Source organism: Erythrolamprus reginae, chromosome 1 (genome assembly GCF_031021105.1).
Source record: "Erythrolamprus reginae isolate rEryReg1 chromosome 1, rEryReg1.hap1, whole genome shotgun sequence".
Taxonomy (NCBI): Eukaryota; Metazoa; Chordata; class Lepidosauria; order Squamata; family Dipsadidae; genus Erythrolamprus; species Erythrolamprus reginae.
The window spans coordinates 345,290,929-345,307,614 of record NC_091950.1 but is presented as its reverse complement, the minus strand read 5'-3'; the positions used below and the strand labels follow the sequence as shown (position 1 = coordinate 345,307,614).

General features: G+C 40.9%; 1 protein-coding gene across 1 annotated transcript; it reads right to left on the bottom strand.

The window, feature by feature from the left end:
• Positions 1–6,144: 6,144 nt before the first annotated feature.
• On the bottom strand, positions 6,145–11,195 carry CYP1B1 (cytochrome P450 family 1 subfamily B member 1). Its single transcript, XM_070740809.1, has 2 exons — positions 9,471–11,195; positions 6,145–7,260 (listed from the first exon to the last, which is right to left on the bottom strand). Exons 1-2 carry the CDS (start codon positions 9,872–9,874, stop codon positions 6,654–6,656), a joined length of 1,011 nt encoding a protein of 336 aa, XP_070596910.1. The 5' UTR covers positions 9,875–11,195; the 3' UTR covers positions 6,145–6,653.
• Between the last annotated feature and the right edge of the window lie 5,491 nt (positions 11,196–16,686).

Genomic DNA, 16,686 nt, shown 5'->3' with positions numbered 1-16,686 from the left:
GCGGCCCCGACCCTCTGGAACCAGCTCCCCCCAGATATCAGAGTTGCCCCCACCCTCCTTGCCTTTCGCAAGCTCCTTAAAACCCACCTCTGTTGTCAGGCATGGGGGAATTGAAATTTTTTTCTCCCTTACTCCTAGGCTTATAGAATTTATACATGGTATGTTTGTTGGTATGATTGGTCTCTTAAATTGGGGTTTTTTAGATTACTTTTTAATATTAGATTTGTTACATTGTTTTTTATTGTTGTTAGCCGCCCCGAGTCTTCGGAGAGGGGCGGCATACAAATCTAAATAAACTAAACTAAACTAAACTAAACCTTGGAAAGCACGTGAGTGTGTCCTAAACAAAGGTGGTAAATTGGCAGCCAAACTTCTATTCTGCAATAACATTGTGCTCTCCTGGTGATGTACCAATGCACTAACAATAACTTCAGGAAACAGATGGGACTGCTACATATATATGCAAGATATACACAAGTGGAAATAAACAATTCAGGTTTCTTTATTAAAACTATACTGATTAACAATATAGAAATTTATTTTCTGTGGAGGATAGTGCGTACATTCCTTGTTACAATTAATAAAGGATAACAGACATATAATACAATAATGAAGATTAGGAAGACTTCTCTAGGTATTCCAACAATAATTTATCCAAAACACATCATATTCCCAACCATATCTACCCATAGACTATCTAGTGATTAAGGACATATGAGAATTACAGACCCCCATTCTCTTTATACAAAATCATATTGCAACAATAACACATATAATTAACATGGTACAAACACAGAAAAAAATAATTTTCTTTCAAAATGAATATAGCATAAACAAAGAAAGCATAACGAATCTCCCAGAGATTATAGGTAGGAAGTTAGAAGAAAGAAGAAAGACCAACACCTAAAGATTCAAGGTTAGTATAAACTATTATCAGAATTAGAATTTTACTTTTTACTGGATAAAGTGTAAATGAATGTGTATTATAATAAAATCTATATAATATTAGAAGCCTAATCTCTTTGTAACCCCAGTGAAATATAAAAGGCAACAGATTCCTCAGGACATTAGGATATATTCAGAATAGTTTACCACCAAAAGGAGTTAGGCATTAAATCTTGGGCCTGGCTGCCCTAAATGTAATCCCAGGGTTACCTACCACAAAGGTAATTCAAAGTTTTTGCTGATTCTTAAACCTAAATCAAACAAGCCCCCAAAATCTTTTTCTGCTAAGCTTCAAAGTACAAGATTATGATTTTGTAGATAAACAGAAGGTAGAAAATAAGGAACAAACTGTACTTAGTAAGAAAAGGGCTAAGGCATCCAGCTAAAATGGAATGGTTTAAGCTAGGTTAATAACCAAAAATGAAACAAAGTCATAGAACCATATCAAATTGGCCAGCAACAGGGTCATCATGATGCTGAAAATGTGTTGACCCTTAAAGAAAGGACAAAGTTCAGGCAAACAAACAAACAAACACAGAAACGAGATTCTGCGTTTTCTAAATGCAGACATTTCCAATAGTATTATGCAATGATTAAACACAGAATACAACTAATGCTGGCTCTCCTGCTTCATTTCATAAGAACAAATATATGAGGTCTTAAGAAAAGTACTTAAATTTCCCACTTTTGAAGGTGAGACAAAATATGTATGTCCTGTTGTGAAAAACAACACTGCTTCTAGAAGAGGGCCAGGCAATTTTTGTGAATGGATTTCGATATTTGGAATGTTAAAGATATATTCTGCCCACTCTTATAAAACAAGAAAATTAAAAAGAGACCAATGGAAAGATGTTCCCAGCCATTTCCTAAAACACTCCAGCATGCATTTTAACCATCCCCCGATTTTCTTTGAAGTTTTTTTTTGGGGGGGGCAGGTGGGCACATATCCAAATAAAGCAATTGGATTACAACCCCACATATTTTTTTAAAGAGTTCTTCTAATCTATTTTAAACCAGAAGTATTTTCAGAAGATTGGCATTTCCTTGTGTGCCATGCCAGCAGCCCATTCATTTTTAAAAAATAAAACAAATTGAAAAGAAAAAAGTTAGGTGGTACAAACCATAAAAACCTGATTCAAGACAATCCAAACTGATACACTTTAAAAATTTCATTAAGTACAAATTGGAATAGAGGAAAAATTAATAATACTTTGGGTAATTAATCCTTTGTCTTTAAAAAAAAATCTCCAAATTTATTGCTTTTCAAATGAAGTGACTACTACGAGTGAAAGCAAATATACGTGCCCCAGCATATTGTTGCATATTGGATCAAGTACAACTAGGGTTTAAACATTTTAAAAATGATTTATATACCTGAATTCTGTTGACATATGTACATCAGTCTGAAATATTTTAAAGGTTTTGGGGAAGTTGAATAAACAAAATTACAGTCAATGTTTGTTAAAAGAAAGTCAGTGAGAATTATGTTGAAATATTACATTCTGTGATATGCATATTCATAAACATACACAACACGTAGTTACAAACCTTCTTTACATAACTAAAAATATTACCCTATGTTCTCCTATGTTGACCTGAGATTAATGTGTTTGTAATCATACAGAGGGTTTCACAGGAACAGGCTAAGTTCTATAAGAACAAATTTTATTTTTTGTAGATTATGAAATAATTGATAATTTGTTTTTGAACTCTATGCTTTCTCTCTCAAAGTTAATTATGAAATTAAGAATTCTTCAGTATAGGAATGCATGAGTCTATTGCTATTTTGAATTTCAGAAATAGAATGCAGGCAAGTGCATTGATCTATACAGCTGCAGGATTGCATAAAATAGCTTTCTAGAATATTTATTTATTTATTGGATTTGTATGCCGCCCCTCTCTGCAGACTCGAGGCGGCTAACAACAATGATAAAAAACAACATGTAACAATCCAATTTAATAAAACAACTAAAACCCCTTATTATAAAAAACCCCAAACATACACACAAACATACCATGCATAACTTGTAATGGCCTTGGGGAAGGAATATCTTAACTCCCCCATGCCTGGCGACAAAGGTGGGTCTTGAGTAATTTGCGAAAGACAAGGAGGGTGGGGACCGTTCTAATCTCTGGGGGGAGTTGATTCCAGAGGGCCGGGGCCGCCACAGAGAAGACTCTTCCCCTGGGGCCCACCAAACGACATTGTTTGGTCGACGGGACCCAGAAAAGGCCAACTCTGTGGGACCTTATCGGCCGTTGAGATTCGTGCGGTAGAAGGCGGTTCCAGATGTATTCTGGCCCAATTTATTTATTTATAGTATGATGCCTTCCAGGGATTGAACTAATATCACAGTACAATCAAAGGCCATGCTGGCAGAGTATCATGGAAATAGAATCTAACACCTACGCAGGGTATCAGAATGGGGAAGGCCAATATAATGCACTGGAAAACATAAGCCCTTTGTTTCATTTTCCAATGTATGCAGCTGTATGTTGTTTGAAACTTCAGTTTTTAGCAGGTTTGAGTATAGTGCTCTATATATGACATCTAAAAACAAAAGCAAGGCACTAAATTACTATTCGCTCTGGCTCTTTTACTCAGAACCAAATTGGATACTTGTCAGATTGCCCTGATAAGACTTGGTATTAAACCCTTAAAGTAATCCAGAACATTGTTTGGCAATACAGCATGAGAATCTTTACTTGGGATAGGCAACTTGTGGCATTTTGTGTTCTTTTTGCATCTATTACCATTGGCCACTTGGGGCTGCTGAAAACTATACTTCAGCACAAGCTAACAGGTTATCCAGATGTGGATAAAACTGTATGGAATTTGATAACTGTGTGGAAAGCAGAAACATGATGTGTTGTCCCCCCAACCTCCATTTTCCTAAAACATGCTAATATTTCAAATAGTAGTTTACACATACATAGCACACTCAATTTGGAAGGTAAAGTCTGAGGACAGCCTTTTCCAACCTAAACAAATTTCAAACTCCCATGTTCTATTCTCAGGTTGTCTCCGGAGTTGAGAGTTTATGGTAGTTTGGCTTAGATGATCTGGAAAATACTGACTTAGTGGAGGGCAATCAACTCAAAAGGGTCTGGGCATCCCAATCTTCCATCACTCAAACTGTATATAACATACAGAATGACTGTATGCTGTTACTTTTTTTCAAAGAACCTTTTTAAATGAAAGATCATAACAACTGTTTGCCTCTCGGTAAACCACTGATTTCATCAGCAAAATTCACAGAACATTCAACTCCCTCTTCAATTAGTTTACAATATAGACAATCCATTTTATTTTATTTTATTTCCTATTACAGTGATACCTCGTCTTATAAACCCCTCGTCATACAAACTTTTCAAGATACAAACCCGGGGTTTAAGATTTTTTTGCCTCTTCTTCCAAACTATTTTCACCTTACTAACCCAAGCCGCCGCCACTGGGATGCCCCACCTCTGGACTTCTGTTACCAGCGAAGCACCCATTTTTGCACTGCTAGGATTCCCGAGGCTCCCGTTCATGGGAAACAACTTCCGTGTTTTTGTGATGCTGCAGGGGAATCCCAGCAGCACAAAAATGGGCGCTTCGCTGGCAACAGAAGTCTGGAGGTAGCGTTTCCCAGCGAGGGAAGCATCAGCGAAATTGCAGCATCACAAAAACACAGAGGTCTGGAGGTCTTCCATGTTTTTGCGATGCTGCTGGGATTCCCCTGCAGCATCACAAAAACACGGAAGTCCGGAGGTGGGGTTTCCCATGGAGGGGAGCCTCAGGGGAATCCCAGCAGTGCAAAAACGGGCGCTTCGGCTGGCAAAAGGGGTGAGTTTTGGGGTTGCACGCATTAATCGCTTTTCCATTTATTCCTATAGGAAACATTGTTTCATCTTACAAACTTTTCACCTTACAAACCTCGTCCCGGAACCAATTAAGTTCATAAGACGAGGTATCACTGTATTTCTAAATATATTTTGATCAAGGACAGATCATTCTATTTCTGAAATAGCATTTAGCAATAGCATTTAGACTTATATACTGCTTCACAGCTCTCTCTAAGCAGTATATATCATGCATATCAGCAGAATTAGTTTGCAGTACTGCTAATCACTGTACCACAGAGGATCTATTTATGAAAATAAATGCATTTCTTAAGAAAGCACTTAACTAAAGAAAACCAGGTAAATTAACTGATTTATAAATGCTGACTGAACTATAAATAATATCCGATTATGTGGAATACCTTGAAAACGTGTATTAGGGGATAAAAATAATTCACATTACTAAATGCATCATCTCTTATCAATATGTTATGCATGTGCAGTGCAATGCACCCGTTTAGTTAAGATAACGTGAAGTACATTTCTGAATTTGTTTTGAAGCCACCCTATGAGCAACAAAAACAAAAAATCCTATTTGAATTTCAACATTTGTTGAGCACTAAGAATACAACTACAAGCCTATGGCACTATATTACATAGAGCTGCTTTAACACCTGTCAATGCACCATATGTAGATGAATGTAGGTAATTTTTTAAAAAACAGAATTGATATAAAAGATGGGTATCTTCTAGGAGTAATATGCATTGTTCTTACCATTTGAAACCAATATCTTGAGAATTCTGAGGGCCCTAAAACCTAAAAGACAATTACAGAAACAATTTTCCTATATATTTTTTCTATTTGTCACCTTACACAATAGATCTGACAATTCTACTATTGGAGGAAAAGTCATCTTACTGGCGATCTAAAACCTAATGCTTGTGTGCATTATCTTGGCAGTAGGTACTATTTTATAATCTATTGATTTGTATACTGTTTGTATACTGCACGAGTCAAAAAGAGGGCGGGGAAAATATTTACTGACCCCTCACATCCTGGACAAAAACTGTTTCAATTCCTACCCTCAAAACGTCGCTACAGAGCACTGCACAACAAGACAACTAGACACAAGAACAGTTTTTTCCCGAACGCCATCACTCTACTAAACAAATAATTCCCTCCACACTGTCAGACTTTCTACTAAATCTGCACTTCTATTCTACTAGTTTTTCCCATCATTCCTATCACCCATTTCATCCCATGTTGACTGCATGACTGTAACTTGTTGCTTATATCCTAAGATTTTTATTAATATTGCTTCTTCATTGCTTATTTGACCCCTATGACAATCATTAAGTGTCGTATCACATGACTTGACAAATGTATATTTTATTTTATGTACGCTGAGAGCATATGCACCAAGACAAATTCCTTGTGTGTCCAATCACACTTGGCCAATAAAATTCTATTCTATTCTATTCTATTATGAATTGGTCTTCAGCATTAACATGTATTTTTTCTGGATAGAATGTTGTTAGAGAAATATACACCTCCCTCTGAAAAGGTTAAAAACAAAAAAATTCAGAAAGGGAACTGTGTGGATGGCCGGTAAAAAGTGAACAAAGTATAGGAATGCCATAGTGTAATTAGGGAAGAATCTAATGATTGCATTCACACTACAGAGCAACATTGACAAGATTTCTGAGGTAAGTAAAACATCAGTTTGCAAACCACACCATGCTTTTGCATAGATTGTCTTAAGTTTCTCTCTTGTTAGCATTTCTCCAGAATACATTGTATTTATAAGTGCTTCATTTTTAAAAAAAAGAGGGAAGAAATACAATTTTTACACAGTATTACAGACAACATTCAAACTGAGTCTTCATGTATCAAGCAAGCAATTTTCAGATGCATTTTCAGCCTGAAGTCCCTGGACAGCATTATCCAGCAAATCCATGTTATCTCGAAGGGTGACACTGAGTGTAAATGGCTTTGGTTTAACAGTCAAGCCATAATTGAAATCCATTTTAGAATCTTCCTTTGGATTAGCCCTGAAATTGCACTGGTGGACCAAGACAGCAGTAAAGAGAAAGAGTAGCACTTTGGATAACTCCTCTCCGATGCACCTTCGTTTGCCCACTGAAAAAATCAGCACACTGCTAGCAAGGTCTTTGTTAAGGAATCCATTCTCATCCAGGAATCTTGCTGGGTTGAAAACTTCTGGAGCAGGCCATTTCACTGGGTCGTGGTTCACTGACCACTGATTGATGAAGATCACTGTGTCTTTGGGTATGTGGTAGCCCATCAAGGTGGTATCGGCTGTAGTGGCGTGAGGAATGGTAACTGGCACAAAGCTGCTGAAACGCATCGATTCATATAGGAAAGCCATGACGGAAGGCAAACGGGGCTGATCCTCAGCACAGGGCAGGCGGTTCCGTCCAACAACCTTGTCTATTTCTTCTTGCAGTTTAGTTTGCACCTCTGGATACCTGGTTAAAAACAACAGCAGCAGCTGTTTTTAAAACACTTTCCTCAACTCTCTGAAAGCAGGTATTATCTAGGCCAGTGATTTTCAACCTTTTTTGAGCTGCGGCACATTTTTTACATATACAAAATCATGGGGCACATTGAGCCGAGGGGGGGGGGGAATTGGGGGGGATAAAAAAAGTTTGGACAAAAAAAATTCTCTCTCTCTCTCTTCCTCCCTTTCACTCTATTTCTCTCCCTCTTTCTCTCCCTTCCTTTCTCTCTCCATCCCTCTTTCTTTCTCTCTTCCTTCCTTCCTCTCTTTTTTGCTCTTTCTCTCTCCCTCCTTCCCTCCCTCTTTCTCTCTTTCTTTCTCTCTCTCTCTTGCTTTCTTTCTCTCTCTTTCTCTTTCTCTCTTTCTTTCTCCTCTCTCTCTCTTGCTTTCTTTCTCTCTCTCTTGCTTTCTTTCACTCTCTCTCTTTCTCTCTCTTGCTCAGCTTCGTGGCACACCTGACCATGTCTCGCGGCACAATAGTGTGCCATGGCACACTGGTTGAAAAACACTGATCTAGGCCAGTAATGGCGAACCTATGGCATGGGTGCTACAGGTGGCATGCGGAGCCATATCTGCTGGCACATTACCCTAGCTCAGCTCCAATGTCCATGTGTGTGCCGGCAGGTGATTTTCTCCTTTGTTCTAAATTGTTTCCCTCCTTGTTTAGTTTCCACCCATTGCTTCTTATTCTACCCTCAGGTACTTTGGAGAATAGTTTCTTTATGGCAACCCCTGAGATACTGGAATACTGCTATCATGTCTTCCCTAGTCCTTCTTTTCATTAAAATAGACTTACCTAGTTCCTGCAACCATTTTTCATGTTTTAGCCTCCAGTCCCCTAATCATCTTTGTTGCTCTTCTCTGCACCCTTTCTAGAGTTTCAACATCCTTTTTACATCGTGGTGACCAAAACTGGATCCAGTATTCCAAGTGTGGCCTTACCTAGGCCTTATAAAGTGATATTAACACTTCACCTGATCTTGATTCTATCCTCCTGTTAATGCAGCCTAGAACTGTTTCACTTCTCGTTCAAGAAGCTTCTTCAGTTCTGACTAGACGGTGGGGAATGGAAGGACCTTTTTCCAAGAAAAACCTGAAAGTCCAGTTGCTTCTTGAAAAAATACCTTTGAGGTGGCCACGGCCTGGATGACTGAGAATCTCCATATGGTCTATTAGGTTCTCAACCTGGGGGTCAGGACCCTTTTGGGGGTCAAACGACTGTTTCACAGGGGTTGCCTAAGACCATGGGAAAAGGCAAAGTTCTCATGGCGTTGGGAACCAAAGCTTCTATTCTGGCACCTTGGAACATATTTTTACAATCCGACCAATCAGGCATTTCCAGTGGCAGTGTCCCTCTGACCTTTCTGCTAATTAATTTAAAAGCTCTGTTGGAAGAATTGGTACTACACTTATGATTGGGGGCAGTGAAGGGCTGCAAAATTTTTTACTATCATACTGTGGGTGTGGCTTATTTTGTGGGTGTGACTTGCTGGCGGTGAAGGGCTAGCAAAATTTTTACTACCACATCACTACCACAATTTTACTACCATTGTGGGCGTGGCTTATGCAGCACACCGTGCATTTTCTTTCAACATCTTTCAGTGCAAATTGGGTGCTTTGGAGCCAGTGATGGGCTCCTACTGGTACGGTCAGGTACACAGTACTTGTAGCAAAAATTTGATCTCCCCCCCCCCCCCTTCTGGGCTCTGGGTATGTTTTTCCTATCGCAGTAAATGAGGTTGAATGTGTATAATCTTAGAAGAGCTGAGCGTGTGTGTTTGTACATACACTTTATATAGTAGATAATCAGGGGTGGGCTACTGCCCGGACGGGGAGGGGAGGGGAACACAGTGGGGTAGTGAAAATGGAGCTCCACCCCAGAGCACTCAATTTGCACTGAAAGATGTTGAAACAAAATGCAGAAGCCATGCCCACAGTGTGGTAGTAAAAATTTGGTAGCCCATCACTGGGTGGAGCTCCATTTTCGATACCCCACTGCGTCCCCCCCCCCAAATCCGGGCAGTAGCCCACCCCTGATTGGGAGTCACCACAACATGAGGAACTGTATTAAGGCGTTGCGGCATTAGAAAGGTTGAGAACCACTGATAGACTCTCTTATAACTAACATTTCCAATCGCGCGTGCGCCCGCTCCTCCAGTCTCCCGCCAATCAGCTTACCTGATGAGGAAGATCAAGAGCCACTGCAGGGCGGTAGAGAGCGTGTCCTGGCTGGCGCCGAAGATGTCCGTGACGGTGGCCGGCACGTGCTCCAGAGGCAAGCCAGGCTGCGTTTGCTGAAGGCGGATGAAGGCGTCCATCAGGTCGCGGAGAGGGTCCCCCGACCGGAGGCTGTCCCGATGCCAGAGAAACTTCTGAAGGACGAAGCTGTAAAATTCGCGGTTGAGGGCGCGGAAAGCGCGGAAGGCGGAGCGCACCGGGTTGGGGAAGAGCTGCAGCCAGGGCAGCGCGTCGACCACGCTCCCGGCACCCACCGTGCGCCCGAACTGCTCGTTCCGACCCACCAGCCGCCGGAACTCGACGTCGGCGTGGCTGTAGCGGCGGCCGAAACAAAGCGCGCTCATGACGTTGGCTACGGCCACCACGAGGCTCCGCGACGGGTCGATGAAGGCGCCGCCGGCGCAGGCGCTTACCAGCAGGCGCACCACGATGCGCGCCTCAGCCAGCAGCGGGCCCTCCAGAAAGCGGCGCGCCGAGAAAGCGCGCAAGGTCCTGTGCGCCAGCCGCCTCTGCAGTTTCCACAGCTCGGAGTAGCCGCCGAAGGCCAAGCTGCGTCCGCCGGAGACCAGCCGAAAGGAAGGGAAAGGAGGCCTCCCGGCGAAGGCGGCCCCTTGGCGGACGAGGGCCTCGCGGATGGCGCGCTCGCCGCTCAGCACCACCACCGGCCAGTGGCCGAGGCGCAACTGGAAAACGCTGCCGTAGGTGGCTGCCAGGCGCCCGAAAGCTAAGTGAGGGGCGCGGCCCAGTTGAGCGGCGTTGCCCAGGAGGGGCCACGGGAAAGGGCCCGGCGGTTCCAGCCTCCGTCGCCTCCGCGATCGCTCGAAGACCAGGAACTTCACCGCCTGAAAGGCGAGCAGCAGCGAGAAGAGCAGCAGCAGCAAGTGGTGTATGGGTGGCACGCCGGCCCGGAGCGCTTCTTCCAAGCCGCGAAGGCGCGCGCTGCGGAGAAAAGAGGTTCTTTGCCTCAGGAGCGTTTCTGGGGAGGGGTTTTTTCCCTTCAAAACTTAAGGTGTGTTTTGCACCGGACTCCGGTGCTGGTTTTTCAGGGGCAGCTTGCAAATGCGTACCTTTATGGGTATCCGGATATGGGTTGCGACGTTATTGCAGTCGCCTTAAAAAATAATTAACTCCACTTTCTACACTTGGATCTCTCTGTATCCCAAAGAATTTCCACTTCTGTGGGAAGGTACTCAGACCTTCTGTCTCTTCTCTGAAGTTCAGAGTAAGGAGTCCACAGACAGAATATAATTTGAGATTGTTAATAAACTGACACTATTGCTTTTCAATTATGTAAATATACACTGCTCAAAAAAATAAAGGGAACACTCAAAGAACACATCCTAGATCTGAATGAATGAAATGTTCTCATTGAATACTTTGTTCTGTACAAAGTTGAATGTGCACAACAGCATGTGGAATTGATTGTCAATCAGTGTTGCTTCCTAAGAGGACAGTTTGATTTCACAGAAGTTTGATTTACTTGGAGTTATATTGTGTTGTATAAGTGTTCCCTTAATTTTTTAAAGCAGTATACTTTCAATTATTTTCTTTTATGTACACTAAGAGCATATGCACCAAGACAAATTCCTTGTGTGTCCAATCACACTTGGCCAAAAAAAATCTATTCTATTCTGTTCTGTGTATTGCATTTTTATAAAATCTATAATCTCACTCTTGCGTTTTTCTGGTTAGTTTATTGGTTATAGATATTTAGAAATAAAGATGGGGGGACTCTGTGGGTGGAGGGAATGGTGCATAAAAAGTCAAGGTGGGCTGCGACATTATTGCGTGGGCTTAATAATTAACTCCAGTTTCTACACTTTGGTCTATCTGTATCCTAAAGAATTTGGGCTCCTCTGGGAAGATATTCAGAACTTCAGTTTCTCTTCTGAAGTTCAGAATAAGGGATCCACAGAAAGAATATAATTAGAGACAGTTAATAAACTGACACCGCTGCCTTTCAATTATGTAAATATGCTTTCAATTCTTTTCTTTTATGTACACTTAGAACATGTGCACCAAGACAAATTGTTTGTGTTTCCAATCACACTTGGCCAATAAAATTCTAGTCTATTCCTATTCTATTCCTATTCTATTCTATTCCTATTCCATTCTTCTGTTCTATTAGAATAGAATCTATTGGCCAAGTGTGATTATACACACAAGGAATTTGTCTTTTATTAAATAGAGAGAATAGAGAATATTCTCTATTATATTTGTTCTCGATTCTATTTGTTCTTTATTCTATTCTATTTTCTGTTCTGCTCTGTTCTGTATTGCATTTTTCCAAAATCTATAATCTCACTCTTGCTTTTTTCTGGTCAGTTGCATTACTGGTTATAGATATTTAGAAATAAAGATGGGGTGGGGTGGCTCCATGGGTGGAGAGAATGGTGCCTAAAAGGTCAAGGTGGGTGCACTATTTATCAAAAGTGGTGAAACTTCAATTGCACAGTAACACCTGTCATCTTGACTTTTTAAAAAACATCATCAATACTATCCACACCACAGAAAGAGGCTTATCTGTGAAATTTGTGAATTTCTGTTTGGATATAGGAAGCAATTTTTCTTTTAGGTCCACAGAGTGAAGTGCACTGGGTATCTAACTAAAAATCTTTAGTTCTTAATACAGCTTCATAAGAGTAACTCACTTGCATGCTGAAGAATTCATGCTGTAAATATCTAAAATCTTCCAGAAGGACAAGTGATAATTAAGGTAGACAGAAAAACATACTCCCTCTCTGTCTGTGTAATTATGTATGTATGCATATATGTAATTATGTGTATATGTATGTATGTATGTATGTATATACATGCAGTAATATTCAACCATAATGGAGGAGAACCATTGACTTCTAGAGCAGAGATTTCTAGTTCCATAGAGTTCTACCAGTAAGTTAAAAGTTCAAGAACACTATATAAATAGTGAGAATTTTCATATTTGTGCTATTTGATAAGCCACATCTAAATAGAAAACAGCAACAATCAATATATATAGACGGTAACAGGGAGATCTAAAGTTATTAGGGTGAGTATCTTTATGTATAACCAGTTTATTACATCATTGACCAAAGGAGATCCTTCAGTGGGGAAAAAAAGGCATCGGAATACATTTCTATTTACAGGTTCTCTTCTCTGGGATTACATCACAAAATGAGAGCATCTCCTAAAAGGGCTGGGTTCTCACAACATGCTAAGATTCATTTGATATGGCTGTGTTCCCCAAGCTTGCATAATACACTAAAGCTATGTTACCTGAATTGAATGCATAACATAGTAAGCTACAACCCAGTTAATAATGTTTCAGACTCATAAGATGCATGAATCCAACCACAAAAAATAAATTCACTTAACTTATGGGAGATTCTACTAAACTTGAATCTCATTATTAAATCTGTTCTAACTTGCTAATTTCAAAATAAATCCATCTCATTAAATAATAGACAGTAGCAAATTGCTTCCCTTTTCCCCAAAATTAATGCTACTGGTTTGAGCTAATCCATTCTACTGTATATGCAAAGTGTTTTACAGATTTTGTTTATTGTTATGATAGTGTTTTAGGATGAAGTGTAATGTTTCCAAGACCACCCACAAATGGGGATTTGGCTGTGAATCCAAACAGCATTGTATCCATATTGCTTGTTGGCTCTTCATTTTCTTAACACAAAGGTTGGGATGGAGAGAAAGTCAAGATAATCCTTAGGAAAGCCTGCGGCTACGTGTCTGAACTGCAAAAATACCATAAGACTTAGCAGCAGAGAGATTCAGAAAATGCTGAGTACTGCAATCTAATGGCTTTCCAGACTTTTGCAGCCCAAAACACTTTTTTTCCTGGGTATATGAGATGTAAGTGAAAAATGGAAAACTACAGCACTATGGCCACACATTTTTTAATTATAAGTGTAATAAAATGTTTATGTTTTGCTTGCCTTCTTAACTGGCTCATGCAATTAACTTGAGTAAAAATATCCTAATATGCAACTCAGTTTAATCCAATGGCAAAACCCAGTTTTAATAGGATTTGGTCCTAGGTGAATCCACAACTATTTTTTGTAGGGGGAAGCCCATTGACTTCAATTGAACTTTTTTCCATACAATTGGTGAAGGGTGCATGCATCCTTTTATCTTGATACTAACCACTGAAGTTAATTGTTACATTCAAACTGAAGTGAATAATTGTAACCTGGCAGTAACTTCACCTGGATTTCCTCTCTTCAGATACATTGTACAAGGAAGCCAGCTATCCAGTAATAACAACAGAAGATGCTATAGTTGTAAAAGGATTGCTAAAATTTATTCAGAAAGCTAATCAATAGTCGATGAAGCATAGTTGTAAATAAAAGTGGGGATTTCAGCAATTTGGCAATATTTGGTGATGCACTCATCCACAAACTAGCCAGTCCTCGGAGAGGGGCAGCATACAAATCCAATTAAATAAATAAAATAAATAAATAAACAAACAAACTGTATTTTGGGTTAGTGTAGTTGTACAGCTACAGAAAATAGATTAACTGGAGAGAAAAAAACTAATGGTACAGACAATTATGGGGAAGCAGCTGTGAGCACAGAGTAAAATCAGGTATTAGTTTCCAAGTTAAAGATGTTGAATATCTCAAGGTTTTGGTGGCTATCCCTAAAGTCAACATTTTTAGAAGCTGATGGCTGCAAATCACATGAATATTGGGACCTATATTCCAATTCAGAAAAATAGGGCTTTTAACTTATCATCGGAAAGTCAAAAGTTATAATTCAAAGAGACAAAGGATTACATGTTAGCAGCTTGAGTTGCTATGGAGAAAAGGATTCGAACGATTTCCTCAACGTCCTATGGAAGGGACCTCTTTGCAAGGTTAAAAAGAAGACTTTTTCTTCAATGAAAAAAGATGGACTGGAGACATTTCCTTTACCATAATGAAAAAAGACACCTGTATTTTGCAAAATGGTAAAAGTAAACTCTACCAAGCTTTTGTTGGATACTTTTAACGACCGATTCCAATTTCTATTCGAGCGAATTAATTTTGCTTTACCCTTCTGGTTTTTTAATTCCACTTGGTAAACCGCCTGGAGCATTGGAACAATCAGAAAGTAAACAAACAAACCGCCTAACTCATTTGATGTGCGTGGGTAGATAATCTCCTCGCCAGGACTTTGTTACAGGCTGGCATTAACCGCAAAAAGAACCATCTCCGTCCTAAAAACGCCAAGGGATGGAGCTCTTCCCAGTCTCAGGACTAACCTGTTCATTAACGCGTCTGCCAGATCTCTCTGGGTCATAATGCCTCCGTCCACGGCGAAGCTGTGCGCGCAAGTGGTCGAGGTCTTGGGAAGTAGGAGAGCAGCTTCAGACCGCCGTCTGGGACCGGGGCTGCGGGCGATCTCTGCTGCTGCTGCTGCTTTCGCTGCTGTCGCTTGGAGACCTGGGTCGGGCAAGGAGCCGGCTGGCGCGCTCTGAGTTGCACCGGCAGCTCGGTTTAGCTGGGCGCCCGGCAAAAACCTCTTGCGCTGCCGAGAAAGGTGGGGCGGGGAGAAAGAAAGGAGTGTGAGTGAGCAAATGAGAGAGAAAGAAAGAAAGAGAGAAGTGAGTGAGTGAAAGAGAGAAAGAGAGATCTTTTTGGCGCGCGTAAAGCGGCCACGCTCCGTGCGTCCCGAGTGGCCAAGGCGAGCGATCCCCAAAGCGTCCAGCCAGCAGACGCTTGAGATGGCGGCAGGGAAAAGCGCCCTCCTCCTCCTCTTATTATCCCTGGGAGCTGAAAAAAGTTTCTATCCTTCGAGTGTCACCTCCCCGTTGCGTGCGGAGTTGCATTGCGTGATCTGTTGATGGAAAGCCTCTGGCCATCCCCTCCCTTCCCTCCCTCCCCTTCCCCGCATTAGATGCTCGCACACGCGAGATCCGAAGCCGGTGGGGGGAAGGAGTCCAAGGAATTAACAGAGAGGGACGGGCTGGAGGCAATCCCTCCGCCCGGGGACCAAGCGAGTTTCGACCCTTCCCAGAACTGTTTTCAAAGGCCGCCATTCTTTCTCCCCAAGTCTCGCTAGAAAAAAGGTTTCTATTACCCAGCTTCTTTTGGCAAGGGGAGGTGGGAATTTGGGATAGATCTTGGGGGGCACCGAAGCTAAGCAGGTTTGATGGAACTGCTATAAAACTTTAGAGCTACAGGCAACTTAGAAAATTGCCATAAGAATTTAGTGGCATCCAATTTTCTCTGCTATAGTCACCATCCAAAGTGCCTGGATGTCTTGATGAACATCCACCCAAGACGACTTTTTCAAGAAGACAATCCACACAAACAAAACCTATATATACACACAGGGGGGGGGGAGGGAGAGAGTGAGAGAGAGAGAGAGTAGATTTTCACAGGTACAGGTATGAAGGTCTTGGCATATACGGATTTTTTCCCATGTAAGTTTCAGAGATTCCTGGTGATGTCTGTCATCTTCAGGCTGATGCTATTGGCTTTGTGTTAGGGTGAACAAAGCTAGCACAAAGCCTAGCACAAAGTCAAAAACTCCAGCCTGAAGATGAGGAGTGGGACCTCGCCAGGAATCTGAAACCTACACCAGAAGAAACCCGAATATACCAAGATCTTTATACAATATACACTGCTCAAAAAAATAAAGGGAACGCCTAAACAACACAATATAACTCCAAGTAAATCAAACTTCTATGAAATCAAATTGTTCTCTTAGGAAGCAACACTGATTGAGAAAATTTAGATTCACATATTGACAAGAACAGATTAAGGATATATTGTCATGGAGAAGGTCTGTCTATGTGGTCATTAAGAGTAAAAAAAAACAATGACACATAATCAAGATGTGTTCAGCCATGAAATTTTAATGGTAGCTGTATAAAAGGGGATTAATTATTGCTGATTATCAATGTGATTAGGGGGCTGGAGGCTAAAAAGCAATAGCACTTAGACTTATATAATTTCATGAAACCTATGAAGAACAGTTGCATGAATTGTGTATTATTTTGTAATCTGTATGATTTTAACAGTTTGGGTATGATTAGGGGTGTCATGATAGCAGCATTCCAATATCTTAAGAGCTGCCACAAAGAAATGGGGGTCAGCCTATTCTCCAAACCACTTGTAGGCAGAAAAAGAAGTGATGGATAGAAACTAATCAAGATTTTAACATATTAACAGAGTTG